Here is a 20427-nt window from a genome sequence, read left to right on the forward strand (position 1 = left end):
GCTGGTGACCATGGTCAGCTGGGAGTCCAGGGAGCCAGGCATGTATGCAGTGACACTCCAGATGAGGCTTCTCCTTCCTCACCTGTGCGCAGTCCTGGAGCTTCCTGTGTGGTGCTTCACTGCACTGCTGCGTTCTGGTGCCCTTCCCTGGGGATCCCCAGTCAAAGGGAATTTCTGTCCTCTGGCAGACACCCCTTCTATACCACATTTGTGTTTTCTAGTTATGCTTACTTAGATTAGGATACTGCCAACTATGCCAGATGTTACAGGAAAAGGCAATGTGGCAGTGTCCCCCATGCCAAGGTTAGAAAGGCTTCTCCAAACATTCCCTTGGCAAGGGCAGGAGAAAAAAAAGCCAGGTCCTCAAAGTCAGTCACAAGTGTGGGAGCCGCAGGCTCACTGCTCTGCTCTAACTGACAGGAACTTCTCCCAGTCAGCTCTGTTCCATCATTCATATACTCTCCTCCGCCAGATGCCCATCCTTTACCGTACCCAAATCTTCCCAAAGCAACTGCTGGCTCCTATTCACACGTTCTGTTACTGGCCCTTCTGCTACCCTGCTTTTGGTGACATACCTCTTCAGTGTGTATGATAGAAGTGCTCTGGTCAGCGACACATGAAGCCATTATTTCCCATTTTATTATCTACCAGGTCTGGCAGTTTCTCACACCTTCACCTTGTTAGTGCCATCCTACCAGACAGCAGGCTCTATGGCTATTCATTTCCTTTGGGTACATAGAATGGCAATTTCCCACACTGCAACCCTGATAAAGGCATATGTGACCTGAGCATTACTTTACTTTAACATCAAGAATATTTCATAGTTCCTTGCATTGCTGTCTTACTGGTACAGCCATATAGCCAGGGTAGGCCATTTATTGACAACCCTTGATAGGCTGTAGAGAAGCAGATGAATGAAGAGCATGTACTGGAAACTTGGAGTTGTACACTGCTTGCCTAGCCACGTATCATTGCTGCACGACTGTGTAAGCAAGAGTCTTGACCAACAAAGAGAAACGAGCATTTCCCACTTGGATGTGTTAAAACATTTACACACAGGCCCGCACATCCAAGGATGGTCTCGGTGTGGGGGTAAAGTGCTGTAGCCATCTAGTGGTAGACTGCTTTATCAGGCCTGGATGGTCTTGGCTTACCAACTGCATGTAACATTTTACAGAATATATGTACGAGCACAAATACCAATTTTCTAAAGTATAATCATACAATAGACTTAAATGCTAGGAAAACATGCACGCAGTTAATAAGAATGACATTTTTTTCTACTGAGCACTAAAATATAGTGGTAGTAGTGTTACAGCACAGAGCATGGCTTCATGCCACACTGACCTCATGTTCTTGTTTGCTGTACAAGACTGACTCAGGTTTCCTTCCCAGTGGCAGTGGTTTTGTCATTGTCTTCTGAGTAGAGAGGGGGGAAAAAAAAACAGATCATCTGTTATCTTGATCATCCACCCAGTTTGTAGTAACTTTAATAAGTAATCTTTGAAACGTGAATTCCTTGACTGAAAACACACGTCTATAAATAAGCACAAAGCCAGGCGTCTGCATAAGGCACTAAATCTAGCTATTAAACCTGAAACCTGTTTGTATGAAAGGTTTAGTTAAACTACATTAAAATACTTTAGTAATTCAGAGAGAATATTTCCAAAGTTAGATTTTCCTTTGATTGTGTTACCTTAAGAGCTGTAAGAATTCTGCTATGTGCTGTAAGTAGACTGGATAGTAACAAAATTGGGACCCGTGTGGAAGTTTACATGGTTAAAGTCATCACTTGGACTCCCACCAAGAACAGAGGTCGTGGTGGGAAGTCAACTGCACTTGCAATCCCCAAGCAATCTTCCAAGTATTTAACATCAGAGCAAGAGTAAGTACCTTGTACTCCACTTTCTTAAAATTACCTGTGTCAGCTAAAATAGAACAGGAGTCACCACATATCACTGGAAAAACCCACTTTTTTATTGGAGGCCATTTTCAAGATGCGAAATACCCTCTGTTCAATAGATGTCTATCAAATCAAATGAGATTAAAAAAAAATCTTTACATTAAAACCCCACCAAGTGTCCTCAGTACAAGTTTCCTGTAAAAAAGGAAACTCTACCAACAACAAAAAGATGCTTACAAAACTTCAGCTTCTAGCAAGACCAATCCTGCAAGAGAACACCCCTCATGGATGCAGAAGGGTTAAATATATACAGACAGTGAGACAGCCACAGAAGTGTTCTCCTTGCTGAATAAATACATTTGCAAAGAAATCATTCCTCGGTGGCAATACATGGCGCATGTAACAGCATCTTTTCAGTGAATCGGTGGGAAATAAATGCAACTGTTACCATGCTGTCAATGTATGCAAAGAAAAATCAAGTGTTCCTCCCAGTGCCGAACGGGAAGTATTCAGGGAATTCATGAATAATTTTTAGTGCTTCATCGTATAGTTCCAGATCTGAAAGAGGGCAAAGAAAATGGCTATGATGCGCAAGTAGAATTCCCCACAAGCAAATGACAGCATTAAAGCCCTGCTTATTTCAAAACAGTATAGCTGAGCATTCCCAGAGCCCCTCATCCTCCCCGGTTTTCTCCAAGGCAGCAACCCTCCCATTGCTTGCTTTTTGGAAGGTTATTTTTAGGCCTGCAAGCTGCACGATTACACAAGGCAAGGCAAGAACCACGTGGTCAGGAGTGGGAGAATGACCAGAATGATCTAGGCTGGCTCCAACCTCAAGTCAGTCCCTACAGGTTGACAGTAAAATGGTATATTTTGTACAGGACTTTTCCCATGACACTCAACTTTTCTACATTTTACTGCATATGTGGTAGATTGAAGAAAGACCTTGTCCATAAGCAAAGATAATCAGGGTCTCCCTTTTTACTTATTATAGAATCATAGAATAGTTTGGGTTAGAAGGGATCTTAAAACTCATCTAGTTTCAAGCCCCCTGCCATGGGCAGGGACACCTTCCACTAGACCAGGTTGCTCAAAGCCCCGTCCAACCTGGCCTTTGAACACTGCCAGGGATGGGGCAGCCACAGCTTCTCTGGGCAACCTGTGCCAGTGTCTCACCACCCTCATAATAAGGAATTTCTTCCTAATGTCTAATCTTTCAGTTTAAATCCATTCCCCCTTGTCCTATCACTACATGCCCTTGTAAAAAGTCCCTCTTCAGCTTTCTTGCAGGCTCCCTTTTAAGTACTGGACGGCTGCTGTCAGGTTTCCCTGGAGCATTCTCTTCTCCAGGTTGAACAAGCCCAACTCTCTCAGCCTGTCTTAATTACTGATTGAAGAACTCAATATGAACTCAAAATGAATGTTATAATGTATATTCTTAACTTACCAAATGGACTTTTATCTTCTCTGAACTGGACATATGACATGCACATGATGGTTGCTTGATTTGTTACTCTTCCAACGACTTCAATAACTCCTGAGATCTCTTCGTCTAGCTAGAAAACACACCAAATATAAAATTAGTATTACTAAATTAGCTGCTGCCTTTACTGCACAGCACTTAAGCTAGGAACTCTCCACAACTGACTGACTGTTCATGACAGATTCTGTTCCCCATCAAACAGTACAGTACCACTGAACAGCCGTGTCCCTGTCCCGAAAAAGCCCCACAAAAGCCTTGAACCACTTACAGATTTAGCGTTTGTAACAGACAATTCAGTACTGACACAAAAAAAAGATACAAAGAAGCATCAGAGGGAAAATAACAGTTTATAAGCATATAAAAGTGTGTAATTTGATCACTGAACAGAGACTGGAGAAGACAGCAGAAGAATACAGATTTTAATGCCCTGCATTTAAACCTGAGAAAATTATAGAACTCTGTAAGAGCTAAGGAGGTATCATACACTCCAGAGAGCAGTTCCAGTTTTCCAGATGCAGGAGGTATAATGGGAAGTTATTTCTGAAGTAATCTGTCAGTGAGTGTTCAGAATACAAAGACATCGAGAATACAAGCTTTTGCTTGAACAAGGAAAACAAAATTAAAGGACCCCCCCCCCCAACAGCTAAAACTTTAACCTTGTTCCAAACCCATGTAGCTTGAAGATGTTTTCTTTCTTTTTTAAGATACCAATTTTAAGAATGTGGTACTATTTCAGTAATGTTCTTCCAATATCTAACTCTTACTTTTAGCTTTCTACCAAATCTGCTGGTACCCAGCAATAGCTTCCCTCTCCTCCCCATAATTTTGGATTTCTGTGTTGAAAGCAGGAACTACACATAGACACAAACAAAGGCATCTGTTAAAGGGAAAAAAAGTTAGAAAGCATTTTGGTTAGCAAATCTAGAAGTCCCTCCATTGACATTAGACAAACCAGAGAGATGAACCTGGTGTGTTTTTTCTGCACAGACCAGTTTCTCCTACAGCAGCGGAACACAGACTGTGAAGTGCCCAGTGCTGCAGCTATGCATCTGTGAAATTCAACCATTTGCTCTGCTATGGACTGTTGTGGAACTGTCGGTCAGACGTTGACATCTGAAGTTTCAACAACCCAAGGCAGGAAACCTTTTCACAAACTCAAGAAGGAGTGAAGAGACAGGCAGAACTTCAATTTCTTTGAAGATGAAGTCAGCAAGCTTCACCTTTATAAGACAAAACTTTGCCAGATCAAAGTCCACTTTTAATCAATAAGGAGAGCCTCCCATCTTGAAAGTCAGAGTGTACCATGCGCAATTATTTCACATGGGAATGACAAGATTTCTCAGAGAAAACGATGTAAAGACCACACACATGCTCAGTTAAAGCATTTGCCATCACAATGAAAAGAATCCTTTAATTACAACATTTGCTACAGGGACAAAAAAATACTTAAAGACAGAATAGAATACAGGGTGTTCTTCCACTAGTGAGTGGTATGTGGTAACAAAGGAAGCAGTATTTTTCTGCAGTAGTTGCTAGCATATCTTATACCCACTGCACTAAGAATGTTTCAAGCTAACTATGAAGTTTATCAGAATGCTCTGGCAAATGTTATAAAAGCATATAGAAACGTCAACTCAAAGTACTCATGAGAATACCATATTCTTGGTTTTTTGTTTTTTTTTTTTTTTTATTATCTTCACAAAATATTGTTAGGCATATAAAGGCAATAAGAAAAAGGGAGGAAAAAGCAAAATGAAAATCAAGCTAATACATGTAGTGGCATATATGACACTGTAAACAATGAATAGAGTAAGACAAATTAGCAGACAGGGATGTGTCTGACAAGGAATGAATTCTCGCTCTTAACATCAGCCAAAAACTGATGAAGACCAAGGCGGTTCCTGACATGCAGACTGCATGGAAGCTGGAAGATGTAAGAAGTAAAGGCAATGAAACAGGCGGAAAAGGGAGAAACCAGGGATTATTTCTTTTTCCTGACTAAAAACTCAATACACGTTAAGGCACGCACAGGTTTCAGAAGGGACCGAACCTCCGGTATCCACAAGAGGCAACATCAAGTATTTCCAAAGCATTCCCTAACTTACAGGGTCTCTCAGCTCCACCGTCGTGTGCTTTCCTTTCCCATCCGACAGCACGAGGAGCTTCCCGGTGGGGTGAATCTACAAGAGACACGAGGCGGTCGCCTTCAGAGGCCGCCGCGCTCCCAGCGTTACCGGTTCAGCCGCCTCCACCAGAGCGGCGCCGCAGGCTCTTCCCGGAAGATCAGACCGCTACCGCCGCCTCCCGCCCTGCCCGTAGCCGCGGCCTCCCTCAGGACAGGGCCCGCGACCTGCCGCACCAGGCACGGCGACAGCGACCCCTCGCAAGGCCCCAGCCCGGAGCGCACCCCGCGGCAAGGCCGTACCCAGGCAGGGCAGACACCCCCTTCCCAGCCCGCTCCCCCCGCAGAGCCCAGGGCGGCAGCGACCGCCGCGCACATCCCGGACCTTCTCGACGCGGCCCACGAAGCAGACGGGCTGGCCGATGAACTGCGCCAGGTGGCTGGTGGCGATGCGGTGCCGCGGCACGTCGTGGACGTCCCCCATGGCCGCACGACTTCCCGCCCTTCGCGGAGGGGAGTGGCGTCGTTACCCCTGGCAACCGCAGGATTTTTGGGAAGGCGAAGGAGGGGGATAGGGGCAGGACTTCCCTTTCGCCCGACGCGACCCGGAAGAGGAGGTGGAGGTTGGTGAGTGGCGGCGGGGCCGGGCGGGAGAGCGGGGGGGTTGTCGCTGCTGTTTGACGGCCGACCCCTTCCAGCCCTGACATTTAATCCTTTTCTCTGCTATTACCTCACGTTTTGCCTCCCCTAACAGCCGTCTGCCCGCTCCCTTTAGATACTGGCTCCCCTCAGGTCACTGCTGCCCAAGCCAGGTATTCCCGGTCTGTTAACCCCCGTTAGTTTTACAGGCTGTAGTTGACGCTCAAAACGTTGTGTGGCATGGCTGTGATACACATGTTTCCACAGACACGAGTAGAAACTGGGAGAGGGGTGGCTAGAGAGCAGCCCTGCAGGAAGGGATCTGGGAGTGCTGGCTGGCAGCAGGGTCATGTAAGTCAGCCAAGAGGGCAGATTACACCCTGGAGTGCATCAAACACAGTATAACCAGCTGGTCAAAAGAGATTTTGATCCTGCTGTGTTTAGCACTGGTGTGGCCTCACACTGTTCTGTGTGCAGTTCTGGGCCCCACCGTTTAAGAAGGATGTGAAGGTACTTGACTGCTTCCAGAGGAGGGCAGCAAAGCTGGTGACAGGGCTGGAAGGCATGTCCTGGGAGGAGCGGCTGAGGGCACCGCGTTTGTCTACTTTGGAGAAAAAGAGGCTGAGGGGTGACCTCGTTGCTCTCTACAGCTTCCCGAAAAGGGGAAGTGGAGAGGAGGGTGCTGATCTCCATGGTATCCAATGGCAGGATGTGTGGGAATGGTTCAGAGCTGTGCCAGGGGGGGTTTAGACTGGACATTAGGAAGCATTTCTTTACTGAGAGACTGGTCAGACAGTGGAACAGGCTTCCTAGAGAGGTGGTCAATGTCCTAAGCCTGTCAGTGTTTCTGAGGCATTTGGGCAGTGCCCTTAATAACATGCTTTAACTTTTGGTCAGCCTTGAAGTGGTCCAACAGTTGAACTAGATGATTGTTGTAGGTCCCTTCTAACTGAACTGAACTGTTCATTTTGTTTCTTTTCACCATTAAAAAGCTTATGCTTGATCCTCAGGATATGGGGACTGATGGACATAAGACAGAGCTAGCATCTGGATGTGGCACTCTCACCATGTCTTGCCTATTTCCATGTGTTTTCCCTGGCTGTCCCTTGGTGGAGAGGTTCTCCCAATTGCCCTGGTGGCAAAGGTGGCTGATGGTATCCTGGGCTACATTAGACATAGTGTTGCTGTCAGGTTGAGGGAGGTGATCCTTCCCCTCTACCCAGCTCTGGTGAGGCCACACCTGGAGTGCTGGGTCCAGGTTCTGGGTCCAAGATAGACGTGGGCATACCAGAGAGAGTTCAGTGAAGGGCCACAATGATGATTAAGGGGCTAGAGGATCTTACATATGAGGAAAGGCTGAGAGAGCTGGGAACTGCTTAGCCTAGGGAAGAGAAAGCTCAGGGGGATCTTACAAACACATATAAATACCAGAAGGGAGGGTGGGAAAGAGGACAGAGCCAAGCTCTTTTCAGTGGTGCCAGTGACAGAACCAGAGACAATGGGCACAAACTGAAGCACAGCTTTCCTCTGAACATCAGGAAACACTTTTTTTCTCTGTGAGAGTGACCAAGCACTGGCGCAGGTTTCCCAGGGAGGTTGTGGAGTCTCCATCCTCGGAGATAATAAAAAGCCATCTGGACATGGTCCTAGGCAACCAGCTCTAGGTGGCCCTGCTTAAGCAGGAGGTTGGACAAGGTGACCTTCAGAGATGTCCCTTCCAACCTCAGCCATTCTGTGATTCTGTGGTTTCCTTTCTGTTTTCAGGACTGGTGTTTCAGGAAATAATTGAGAAAATTTACCTCTGCTCTGGCTTAAAAGGGCGATGCCAGCACTGCCTATGTGCTGTGTGTCTCTTCTAACAAGCCACGGGTTAGTTCAGCTTGCTAACCAGCAGTTCAGCTTGCTAACTGTCACAAAGTGGTTTTTGTTAGTTGTGTGGGTTAGTGATGTGATGGCTCAGCAAACTGAACCAGCTTGCCAAGGAAGCAAGCTACCACCCAAAGCTGTGCAGAACCAGCATGTGGCCAGGAAGGGGAGTGCTGTGGGGTTTTATCTTCAGTAGGGTGTAGCTGGTTGTTATCTCCTCACTGTCACTATGCCATTCACCTTTTCAGTAGTTTATTTGCAAGAGAATATCCTCATGTCCTTAGCATGTCTTCAGAGATTCTAAAGGAGAGATCTCATGAGTGCAACAGTTGGAGCAAGATGCAGCAGGCTGCTGCAAAGCATTTCTTTTAGGGCTATTTGTCTTCCACATTTGAAGGGTCAACTGTTAGAAAAACATGTTGAAGTTCTTACAAATATGTGTCTGTATCATACTTAGCAGCTGTTGAAGGTTTGCAGTTAAAGAAAACTGCATGCAGGGAAAGAAGCGGGTTTCAACCTATTGAATATTGTATCTAATAAACACCTTGCTTTCTATTTTAGCATTTTCTATCTTCTTCAGAGTTTTGAAAGTTGACATTGGTTTGAGTACTGTTATTTCACTCCTGGCTTTGCCTTTGTCACAAGTGCTTTTATGGTCTGACCAGATTGTGGTTGTGTTTTGGTTTTGGTTTTTTCTTTTTTTTTAAATGATGCAGCATCTTCGAGTGGTTTTATATTATGGTAATGTGGGTTGCATCATTCTTGGTATTTCTGATTCCCTTAAATTTTATGAAAACTTTAAAAATAAATATTCACTTTTTATGTAAGTAAAAAAGTCTTTGTTAGTGTTTTGTTATATGTATATACCTCTTTTGTATTTGTGTTTCTCTTCATACTTACTCTTCTTTTTTTAAGAAGCACAAACTGAAGGAATATCACTAATGATAATGCCAGATAAAAGAAATGATATGTTATATTTTCTTTTACTTCTTCACATAGTAACTTACACTAGGGCAAAAGCTTTTAAACCGTTCTTTTGGTGTCACAGGGAAATTGTTTCGACATGCATGTTCTTGACTCTTAAATTGGTTATTTTCGTGTCATAAGCAGGGCTGTACAGGGCTGTAAATGTCTTGCTCTATTTATAGTTGATGCTTTATTGATGAATCACAGCAGATGCCAATATGGAAGAGATGCTCTGTTTCCTCCTTCCATAGATTATATAGCTTAAACTGCTAGATGTGAAATTACTCTGGTCCTTTCTTTAAGGTCAGTTTTGTATCTTGTTTTGACCACATTTCATCATTTATATAATTCCTGGCAGTGCCACTGCAATTCCGCTTTTCTGTATTCCTGGGCATCACCTCTTTATCTTGTCTGCATCTTTGTGGTTTTTAACATTAAATTACCTTTCTCCTCCTGCCCTTGTGAACATGCAGGAAAAAGCCAAAAAGTAATGCTAAATATGCTAGGATCTTCATTGTATAGAAAATTTTTATTGAATGTAACGTATTGGTTTGGCTCAAAGGTCACCCATACTTCTTGTCAAAGGAGACTAACAAAATGCAGGAGGAATAAATTAACCCCTTTGTGCAGCTCTGTAACTCATCTTTGTCGAATCTCACTTATGTTCTTGAGCCTCACAGAAAGACAAAATATTTTTTGCAGCCTCACAGAATTGCTATAGTTCACAGTTTATTACTTGCTAATATCTGAAGCGATGCCAAAAGTATTATCTTTAACTATCAGCGATTGAGATTGGAGAAAGAAAAAAATTATGTTCACTTTTTGGTGAGGGGGAAACATGAGGAGAAGGCAATTGCATATTCCTACCAAGGGAGATTTTTATCTTTAGGCAGTGAATTCAATTTTAGGTCTCCTATAGAAATAAAATTAATCCCATCTGGCAGGGAAAAGTGCTGTGCTATGTAGGAGAAGTTACTACAGGAACATGGTACTATCTCTGAATGGTGGGTGTATTTTCTGTGATTTTGTGCTGACAGCTTTAAAAAAACAACCCATAACTAAGTGGTTTTTTTTCTCTAGTTTGTGTGACCGTGCATCCAGGTCCACAAACTTCAAATGTAATTTTTACTCTGAAATTAAACTTTTGTGGAAACTAGTTGTTCTCAACTTTTGTTAACTGAAACCTCATCTTATCTACAAGTAGTAAAACTCCAGCCTGATTCTGCAAGTGCTTAAACTGTGTTCTTATCTTCAAGAGCACGAGTGTTTCCATTCAGCTCTGTGTTTCTTTGTTGGACAGGGGCTTTGTTCTGGTTTTAACATGTAACTCAAGAAATTTAGTGGTTGCATTTCCCGTTGCTGGAGAGATTTATGTTTACTTTTGAAGTACAACAGTTGATAAAATTCTGAAGAGAGAAAATATCACAAATGTCCCAGCATTGCCTCTCTACAGCTTTTCCTTTAACTATGCCATACGTGCTCTACATTTTGTTTCTGTACCCCCCTTTTATTTTGTTGTGCATTGTTAATACTGTGTTCAGCAAAGGTATTGAAATACTACAAGTAGTAGTTGGCAAGCTCCTTCCTTCACATTGGTTACACAGACCCGAGATCTACAACCACATTTTGTTCCTAAGTGGTAAACACTGAAAGCAAGAAACTGCCTCACTAAGTACATTAGTCTTTTTAATATGTGCATTCCTTACCACCTCCCCAACATTCACAATCACAAAATATCATATATGATGTTTTCTTACTGCTGGACCAGTGGTTTTGACAGCATAAGAACTGGAGGCCTGAGCTTAAGGAGTACTTTTGTTAGCTTTGTTTTTCTGCTTCAAGTAAAAGGATGTGTGGGGTGGGGTTTTTGTTTTGTTTTGTTTTCTGTTTGAGAAATACTGCTGGCAGTGGAATTAAGTTAAAGCTACTTCAGAAACCAAAAACTACAAAGTAAAGATCAACCCTCATGTACGTAGAGAAGATGAATTTTGTGGGTTTTAGAAGAAAAATGGGATACTCAGGCTGCCTTCTGTCAATGAAAGGAAGAAAATCTAGCATGTGAAAGTGCTTGTGACATTAATTTGGCTAGATCAAATTGTACTGATCGATAATTTACTCTGAATTGAAAGGTCTGTTGTCCTTTAAGCAGTGAAGTTTAGGGATGATAAATATGCAGGATTTAAAAGGTGACAAATAATGGTTTCCTATACAACTCTTTTGTGTCATGTAGATACTGCTTTTCTTTGTGCAAGAATGCAGGGAAGGGGAGCTCTATGTGATAAAGCTGAAAACTGTACAATAATGCAGATCTCAAAGAGAAAAAAAATGTGATCGGAACAACTGCAGCTCTGGCACCTGAAGTGGCCAACTGGAATCTGAGGCTTTACCAAAGCTATCTGTGAGATTTTATACATCAAGTTGATTTTGCTGTTTGTTGTTGCACACTTAGGATGAAGGTAAAATTGCATTTTAAACTGTTCCACAACTGCCTCTCCTTCATACATCACTGGAGCAGAAACCTGACTCTTGAGCATTACAGCACAGGTTTTTACCACTTGAGCTATGGGACTGACAACCTTAATTGGTAGCAGGAGAAGACTTATTCCCTGAGGGCTGAAAAAGGAATATGCTGCTGGCGCCATGTGTTGAGCCTGGGTGTGGGGGAAGGTAAGGAATAAATGAGATAATTAGGAGTTTCTACTGCATAATCTCCACAGAACTGGAAATATCAGTATTTCACATGGCAAGGCTGGGAAAAAAGCAAAGGGAATAAAGTGTAGATAAATAAATAAATAAAAAGTTACTTATTTTTATTGCTGCATACCTGGTTTGGATCATTTGTTCTGTTCTTGTGTACATCAGTGTAGTTTTAGTTGGTTGCTAGAAATCGCATTGTGTCAGCATAAGCAAGCAGTAGCTGGCCAGCCTGGGGGTATTCGGTCTTCAAGTCTCAGGTATCAGGCCACAGATCAATCATTGCTGCTTTTGCCATGTTCTGTTTATACACTGTTCCTGAAGGCCAGTGCTTACACTTCACATAGGACTTTCTGTGGTCTGGAGTATGGAAGTGTTTGCTATTGCTTGTAATAGCTGAGTGTGAGCTAGTTTGTATCTCATGAATAGTCAGTGCTGATTGTGCAGTTAATTGCTACAGGTCACTGGCTAGGGTTAAAAAAGTCTTGCTTATGGTACCATGAGTATTTGGGTGGGAAGTGAGGAATTCTGGTAAATAATTAATGCAGGATTTTTATTTTTCTTTTATTATTTATTTATTTGTAAACCCAAACACTACATGATAGCACTCTTTTTCCCACCTTATAAAGATTCTTTGTTAAATAGAGTGAAACAACATTGCCGAAACTTGACACTGTTTCAAATAACCCCTCTTTTCTTTAGACTGGACTCCTTTCCTGTGTTGTAGGTGTGTGTTAGATGCTGATACTGGTTTGACAGTCCTCCTTTAAATGTTGGTGTCTGCTGTAGCAGAATTCTGCTCCTCAAACTCTACTTCAAACATGAAATGACACTATTCCACTTTTCCCAATGTCATATTGGTATTTTAACAGAGAAGATGTTCACACACCTTTCTTTCAACCTTCCTCTCTGCATTGGGTGCGCAGAGCGTTTCAGCCAGAACATGGGCTGCTCCAGAGGTTGGATTGTCCTAAGTTCAGCCCTTGGAGGCTGGAGGCAAGTGCACCTTCAAGGGGTGACTGCTGCTGCAGTGCCTCTTTCCTTTTCTCATTGTCCCAGTGCTACAGATGGAGTTGCTGTTGTGGGAGGAGGCTGGGGAGTCCCATTGCTGCGTTCAGTACTGCCAGTTAGGTAGCAAGTAGAAAGTAGGTGGTGGTACATCGGTACCCTCTCAATAAGCAGAACCTGTGAATATGTGCTTTGTGTAGTTCTGTTTTTTGTTCTCCTGATAAAGCTTTTCTTATAATTTTTCTTGAAAGAAGAGAAACTCCCTTGAGCCTACATCTTAAAGTTCAGAATAATTAGAGAATGTGCTTAGAAGAATGTTTCATGATGTATCTGTGTTTATGGAGTGGTTCATAGGACTTACTTTGTAAAAGCTGGCTCAACTGTCTATCTTTTGGCTAATGTTTGGGGGGGGGGAGATTTAATATGAATTTGTGCTTTTTAAGCTATTCATAACTGCTTCTATGTAATCTTCCGGTCTTGAGAGAGAAGAAATACTGAGCATAATCCTTTGCAATTTATGTTTTTATCCCACTGGTTTCCTTGTTTTGTTCTAACTGTTGTGAACTCCTAGTCCTTAGCTGCTTTGGAAGACTCTTTTAATGAATTACTCTTACAAAAAATTTGCAACATATGATTTTGTTGCAGTTTGTTTTAAGGGAATCAGTGGTAACTGTTAATCAAATACAATGTTAAGCTGTCTCTAAGATTGCAAACTGGAAAAATGAAAATAGATACTACGCTAATATGTTAGGGATGCATGGGTTGGTCTTTTTAACTGATGCGCAGACACTTAATACTGAAAATTTCTAGTGCAATTTGTCTCTTTCAAGTATTCCTGTATTTCAAAGCTACATTCATTTTGGGCGTCTGTCTTTAGAGGCTCTAGAACTAACTCTGATTTCTGATGTGAAAGTTTGTGTAACAAGAATTTGAAGTAGCAAAAAAATAAGGAAACATGCTGGATAAATGCTGAAGGGAAATTCTTTCTTTAACTTTCCTTTAGAAAGGTTGAAGGGTTTTTTTGTTTTGGTGTTTTTTTGTTTTTTTTTTTGGTGTTTGTTTTTAATGGCTCCATTCATAACTTTTTAGAAAAGCCATTGATACTCTGTTCTCTTTTTGTGTATTGAAGTCAATTGCTACATCAAGAAAGTAATCTGTCTAACATAGACGTGCCTGATACTTCAAATCTGGTAATAAATATTAAGCTGTAACACCATGTATGCAGCCGTTGGCGTGTTGTGACCTTCTTATGGTAGACTCTGTTATCTTATGTTTATTTAACATGTTTTGTCTTCCTTTTAGGTAACGATTTAGAAGAAGGAAAAAAAAAAAAAAGAGGCTATGTTCAGCTTCTTCCGAAAAAGTCAAGATTCAAAGAAGGTGACAGTGCCTGAGAGAGAAGCAGATGGATTTGTTATTGTGGGTAAGAGGTGCTTCTATATACAGTGATTCTTACCATCTTTTAAATATAAAAATTTCTTTGAGGGGTTTAGACCAAATGAAATGTTAAGACATGATAAAAATTTTTCAGAATTCTTACTCTCCCTGAAGAGGTTCATATTCCTACTTTCATCATTTTGGACTAAAAACTGAAGTTTTATTTACATAGGTACAAACTCTTATTCAAGAGCATTGAAAATATGTTTTCTTGTTTTCCTCTCATATTCTGAGCAAGGAGAAGTTATGTCCTTACAAAACAAGAAAGCTCAAAGTTGAGGCTTCTAGCTTTATGATTAGGCTTGTGGGAACAGAATATCTCATTGCAGTTGTTAGAGGCCTGGGATTCTTTTTTCAGGTTCCTTCCTTTTAGTGTTACCCCCAAAGTCTTTTCTTATTAGAAGCCAAGAAGCATCTATGTGTTCCTAGTCACATGGCAAATGTAGATAGATGTTCTGTCTCAGAATCTGATTCTTGCTTAGTTTCATGAAAATTAGGCAGTTCAGGGTTTTTTGAAATCTTTTTGTTATTCAGATATCAATCTGAAATGTACTCACCTGTGAACTAGCTAAATTTGCAGCTTTAATCAAGCTTTTTCACAGCCTTGTAGGATGGCTCGAGTGTGCAGAAGAATTTATTGCTGTCATGCTGTAACAGATTCTTTTTCCTCTTTGAAAATTTGTGTTTTCCTCATTGTAAATCTGTCATCATCACTATTCAGGTTCTGCTGTTCTGATTTACTGACTTGTTCAGGAGTATTACAGTGTTTATTTAAGTGTTACTTCTTGAGCATTTTCAAGGCATAAAACCCTCTAGATTATCAAAATCTAACAATATGAGACACTATTGGAACTCTTTCTGAGGAGAACTTACTTATATTTTTTTGTAATAACTCCATTTAAGCAAATCTGATTTTGCATCCGTGACTGTGTTGTCATGTTTAATGGTTGCCTTTCACTAGATTTTGTTTATTTGTTGGTTTCAATGGCTACATCAAATCACTCCAGCAGTTGCATTGTGGAAGGGTCAAAGGAGACACATCATTGCCCTAAAAAAGCCTGGAGGCCATTTAGAGTTTCAGATTCTCTAATAGAGAGATCTGCACCCAAATGGTAAACATTGCTTATGCCCCACAGTTGCTGGTCCTGTTTCTGCATTTGATTTAGCTTCTCTACTTTTTCCTGAAATGCTGTCAGCGACTACTTAAACTTTGTTCATGTAAATTCATATTAAATCAACCTGTTAAATGTAAACTTAAGAACTATCAGTTTTGCTTGAATCATCTCTTATTTTATTCCTATTATTAATTTTTTCTCAGATGGAAGTTAATTTAGCAAACTGCAAGGACATGGACTGTAATTTCATCTTAACTAACTTCTACTGGGCAGAAGAATTGCCATCAACATTGTCAGTGTAGCATATCAGTGTCTTGCTAAATGGATGTAGCTGCAAAATTATAGGTCAGCACTTACACGGATACTTATCTAAAAGGTTTTTTGTCTAGTAACAGGCAGACCAAAAAAACCCCAACAAACCACAACACCTAGCTATTCTGCTAGTTAGTTTTTTTATTACTCAGATGGGAGGTTCTGAAGCTTCTTTAAACTTGGGTCTAAAATATTCTAGAATACCAATACTAAATGTCTTTAACCAATATGAGTAGAATTATAGGACCATCAGTGTGAATACTGCTCTAGGCAGTGAACACTCTTGAAGGGATTGAGAATTTCATTTCTTATGTTTTAAGTTGGTTCCCAAACCCAATCTTTAATTCAAAGCACGTAAGAACAAAAAGCCTAGTTCACTGATATTCTGCAGACATGGGAAGAAATGCTTCGCTTTCCTTTCCTGGAGAAAGAAGAGGAAAACTTACATCCTTGGGGGATGCTTGTGCCTGATTTCCACTGTTGTGGTCAAGAAAGCTTGTCTGTCACAAATCACTTGCAAGATTGTTCACACCATGCACAACTGATAAGGGCAGCCAGGAGTCTTACTGGAAGTCTGAATGAGACTTATCAAGAAAGGATCAAATGTCATGTCCATTAAGGTATGAAAGAAGGTACTTCTTTCAGTAATGTAGTGAGAGTAGTGAGCATCACCATTAAAAATAGGTAATTAAGTTGGATTTTCCTAACAATATTTAATCATTTACTTCTCTTTCTGTATCATCTGATATTTAAAAAACAGGGAAAGAGGTTCAACATTGAGAAATAAATCAGAAATATCACCCTGTCAGACCTTGAGGGTCTTTTTTTTTCTTGTTTTCTATTTTTTTTTGTCATAACTCCTCCAAATCTTGTTATATATTGCTGTATTTTAAATCTGTCTTTGCTTGTAGAATATCAATGCATTCAGAATTTCAGTATCCGAATACCTATTCTTTGACTAGAAAGATGATTCATAAAAACACTGGCAGCAACAAAACCAACTTCGCAGCATGGTAGCTGAAATTCTCTAGTTTAGCTTTTGAAGCAAATAATACGTGTGTGGGAGTCAAGAAAAAGAATCTGTAATTCACTTTCTACTAAATAAATATAAAATGTAATTTTCTACCAGGGAGTAAAGCATTTTTATGTCTAGCTACCAGTTCACTTATTTTCCAGATATTCCAGGTCATCTCATCTGTTCATGAAGCTGTAAAAGTGATCCTTGTTCTGCAGCAAGCCGAGCTGTTATTCTGAAAAGGGAAAAGAGGCTTATGGAATATGCACAACGCATGCAATTGGCTTTGATGAGTGAATCAATTGGAGAAATATGAAAAATGTTTGCCTGATCATCATGATTTCTTTTTAAAGTTAACATTCTGATTGCTAATATTCAGAAAACAAGTAAGTTTTTTGTTAGCTTGGTGATCTTGAAGAGTAGTAGTTCTTAAGGGAATTTTCATGTTTGTGGCTTTTGTAATATAAAATAAGTTCCAGCCTACCGTCCATTCCTACTGTTGCTAGCCACAGAGAAAAAGACAGGTTAGTGCTAGCATTTTGGTTTGGCACAGAGCTAAAAATCTCACATCATGTCTCAAAGATGCATGCTACTGGAATCCTAATCTCAGTCTAAGATTGGGAATTGAAAAACTGAGACAGCAGTGCTGCTTCACATGTGTGTTTGGTCAGAAGAAAGTCAGAAACTCTGCAGACAATCACGTGGTGCTGAAGGTTCCACTGAGGTGGGTGATGAGTGGTTTTTGCTTGAAGACAACCGAAATATAGAATCATAGAATGGTTTGGGTTGGAGGGGACATTTAAAGATCATCTAGTCAAATCTTCCTGCCAGAGGCAGGGACATCTTTCACTATGTTATGTTGTTCAACGCGACATCCAATGTGACTTTTGAACACAACTTCTCTGGGCAGCCTGTTTCAGCGTCTCATAGAATCAACAAGGTTGGAAAAGATCTTTAAGATCATCAAGTCCAACCTTTACCCCAGGACTGCCAAGTCCACCACTAAACAGTGTCACTAAGGGCCTTTTACATGGTTTTTTAACAATTCCAGGGACAGAACAATATTCTGGGATAAGTGATTATTTAATGATGAAAAGAGGTTGTAAGGTGGGGATCAGTCTCTTCTCCTAAGTAACAAGTGACAGGACAAGAGGAAATGGCCTCAGGCTACACCAGGGGAGGTTTAGATTGGCTATTAGGAAAAGTTTCTTCACTGAAAAGGTAGTTAGGCATTGGACCAGGCTTCCCAGGGAAGCGCGGTGGAATCACTGTCCCTGGAAGTGTTCAGAAAATGTGCAGATGAGGCCCTTAGGGACATGGTTTAGTGGTGGACTTGGCAGTGCTGGTGTAACGCTTGTCCTTGATGGTCTTAAAGGTCTTTTCCAATGTAGTTGATTCTATAATTCTAATAACTTGTGATTTAAAGACCAGTCTATTTCATGGATCTGAGTTACTGGGTTTTGTTTTGTTTTCTCTATGGCTTGTAGAAGCAGCTCAGTTGCTCATACTGATAAACTTGATTTGTAAACGTGTTTAACTTCTGTTTCTTCCTTGAACTTAGGACAGCTTCCTGTTTCATTTTTTTAGATGTAGGTTAACATGGATTTTCAATACTGACCAATGGCTATTATTTCAGAGCTCTGCTCTCATCCTCTTAAAGGTGGGAGCACTGACTTATAGGGAGCACTTAGCTGTCACCTGAAAGTTGTTTTCTGAGATTCAGCAATTTTGCTGCAGAGTTTTTCAAAGTTTCTAGAGTAAGTACCCAAGGCAAAATGGACAGACTCAGGATTGTCATCAGGGTGGAGTGACTGTCAGAGATAGAGGGAGGCTGTGGCTGTGGTAAGAAGGGTTGGCAGGAATTTAATTAGGAAGATATATTCCTGCTCTGTAAACCTCCCTTTTCCCCACTGTGCTTTCCTAGATCCTTGGGAGCCATCTAGAACCAGTAAGCAAATTTTGGATTAACATCTATATGTTATGCTTCTCAATATTGGAGGAAGAATGATTTTTGCCTGTTATGTTTCCTCTCAAAAGAACATAAATAGTCATAGACATAAGAAATAAAGTATTTTGACATAAGAAGGTATTTTGAAATCTCTTCCTAATAAGGAGAAGGATTTATGGTATTTAAGTGAGTATTGGGTCTGTTGAATTAAACAATGTGTACCTTCTGTTTCAATGCTGAAGACAAGAAGCTCTAGAGAACTGATGTGGTCAGGCTTGCACCAACATCTAAAACCTCACAGAAAAGGAGGTGGGAACTGCTGGTTTTCATCCTGAGAGGTAAAATACAGTTTAAGGCAAATATTTCTTTCTTATTAAGAAAGTAGAAGTGAACTGGTATTAGGTGAAAGTTCAGGATTTTTTTTTTTTTTTTTTGCGAGAAATAAGGTGTAGAATTCCTCACTACTACATGCTGGGACAAAGTTGTGGAGATAATGGGATGCAGCAAGAGTAGGCAGTGAGTTTGATAAATTATGACAGATGATAGCAGATTTTCTTATCTCAAAATTTTGGTGGTCGCATATGACTTTCTATTTTTTTTTTTAATTTATTTTTTAATCTCTGCAAGGCATTTGAGCGTAGATTTTATCTTAAGTGAGGTACTTGAACCTTCCTCTGGTGTATTCATTATATATATTACTGAGTTAATTCAGTATTATAATTCCTTCATATAGGACCATCCTCATCTATAGACAGGAGCATCTTCACTCAGCTGTGACACTGTGAAAAGTATGATTTACAGCCAACTGAATGCTTCCCTTTGTTAACTGCAGCGATACTGCAAAAGAACATCCTTAAAACATCGCAAAGTCTTCTGTACTGAAGATGTAAAAAAGTAAAACGATCAACACAAATCAGTCTTCAGTTCTGGAAATCTTTCCTGGTTTTGTGAAGTCCAGTTTCAGATATACTTGTTGTCCTTCAATTTCCCATTTCTGTTTTGCCAGAATAAATTTTGAATTTATTCTGCATGCAGATAGTTTTGGGCATATTTTTTATTGTGGAAGGATGAGTTAATAAATTGCATATTTGAATTAAGGGATACCCCCACTGTCACCCAATATGTAAAAAGGTCTTACAAGATCTTTGTTGTTTCCATATCAATCTTAGTAATACAGATCTCTATGTATATTTCAAAGAATTCCTTAAATGTTTGCTTCTCAGAGAAATGTGCAATTTTAAGATCTTCAGAAATGAGTCTGTTACGAAAGGGAAATTTAATATACTGATCTTCCCAAATCACAGGACTACCCCCATACTAGTTTATAACTGCAATTCAAGTAGTTCTTTTCAAGTAGTTCTTTGGTTTCTTCCCTCTGCATACACACCTCGATGATTAAATGCATCAAGAGATTTGTAAAATCTTAGTGCTACTGCTGCTGTTTGTTTTCTAGGAGTCAGTAGTAATGTGTACTAGATTCCTGTGAATCTCTACGTTGTTTTTTCATTAATATTTAAGGAGCTTTTAGTGGTGCTAGTAAGGAAGGCTGGGCTGCTGCAGTGTTCTAAAATATACTATTACATTAAAGAAATGCACACGGCTTTGTGCCAGTTGGAAAAAAAGCAGTCTCAATGTCCTTTCATTTTCTGCATCAGTGGGCTTATATTATGTATTTTTTATATAACAGTAAGTGCTTCTGTAGTTATTTCCAACGTTGCAGTTTTCAAATAACCAAGCTGCTATTTCATTAGGTTGTGTAAGTTTAAAAATATTTAATACCAACTTTATAATAATCTGAGATTTGGGAAAATCTTTTAATATTTTCATCTAAACAATACACGTCAGCCTGTGCCACTGTAAGTGAACACTTTTGCTGCACACCAAGAAGTTACTGTATTAAGTGACCTGTTTCTCGAAGT

General features: G+C 40.5%; 3 protein-coding genes across 4 annotated transcripts in view; 2 read left to right on the plus strand and 1 right to left on the minus strand.

The window, feature by feature from the left end:
- MIOS (meiosis regulator for oocyte development) overlaps positions 1-15975 on the plus strand; it is a 30267-nt gene extending 14292 nt beyond the window's left edge. Inside the window, exon 10 of the mRNA XM_030511869.1 lies at positions 13984-15975. Coding sequence (XP_030367729.1) covers positions 13984-13987 — 4 coding nt within the window. The 3' untranslated portion in view covers positions 13988-15975. The remainder of the gene's footprint in view (positions 1-13983) is intronic.
- RPA3 (replication protein A3) lies at positions 1954-6108 on the minus strand. Its single transcript, XM_030511923.1, has 4 exons — positions 5894-6108; positions 5492-5566; positions 3351-3459; positions 1954-2461 (listed from the first exon to the last, which is right to left on the minus strand). Exons 1-4 carry the CDS (start codon positions 5990-5992, stop codon positions 2379-2381), a joined length of 366 nt encoding a protein of 121 aa, XP_030367783.1. The 5' UTR covers positions 5993-6108; the 3' UTR covers positions 1954-2378.
- Positions 6043-20427, plus strand: part of UMAD1 (UBAP1-MVB12-associated (UMA) domain containing 1) — an 81532-nt gene continuing 67147 nt past the window's right edge. Inside the window, exons 1-2 of one of the 2 annotated variants that reach the window (XM_030511891.1) lie at positions 6043-6135; positions 13984-14104. In XM_030511891.1, the coding sequence (XP_030367751.1) occupies positions 14023-14104 (82 nt within the window). In that variant the 5' untranslated portion in view covers positions 6043-6135; positions 13984-14022. The remainder of the gene's footprint in view (positions 6136-13983; positions 14105-20427) is intronic. The other variant, XM_030511897.1, reaches the window with a different exon arrangement.

Source organism: Strigops habroptila, chromosome 1, assembly GCF_004027225.2.
Source record: "Strigops habroptila isolate Jane chromosome 1, bStrHab1.2.pri, whole genome shotgun sequence".
NCBI lineage: Eukaryota > Metazoa > Chordata > Aves > Psittaciformes > Psittacidae > Strigops > Strigops habroptila.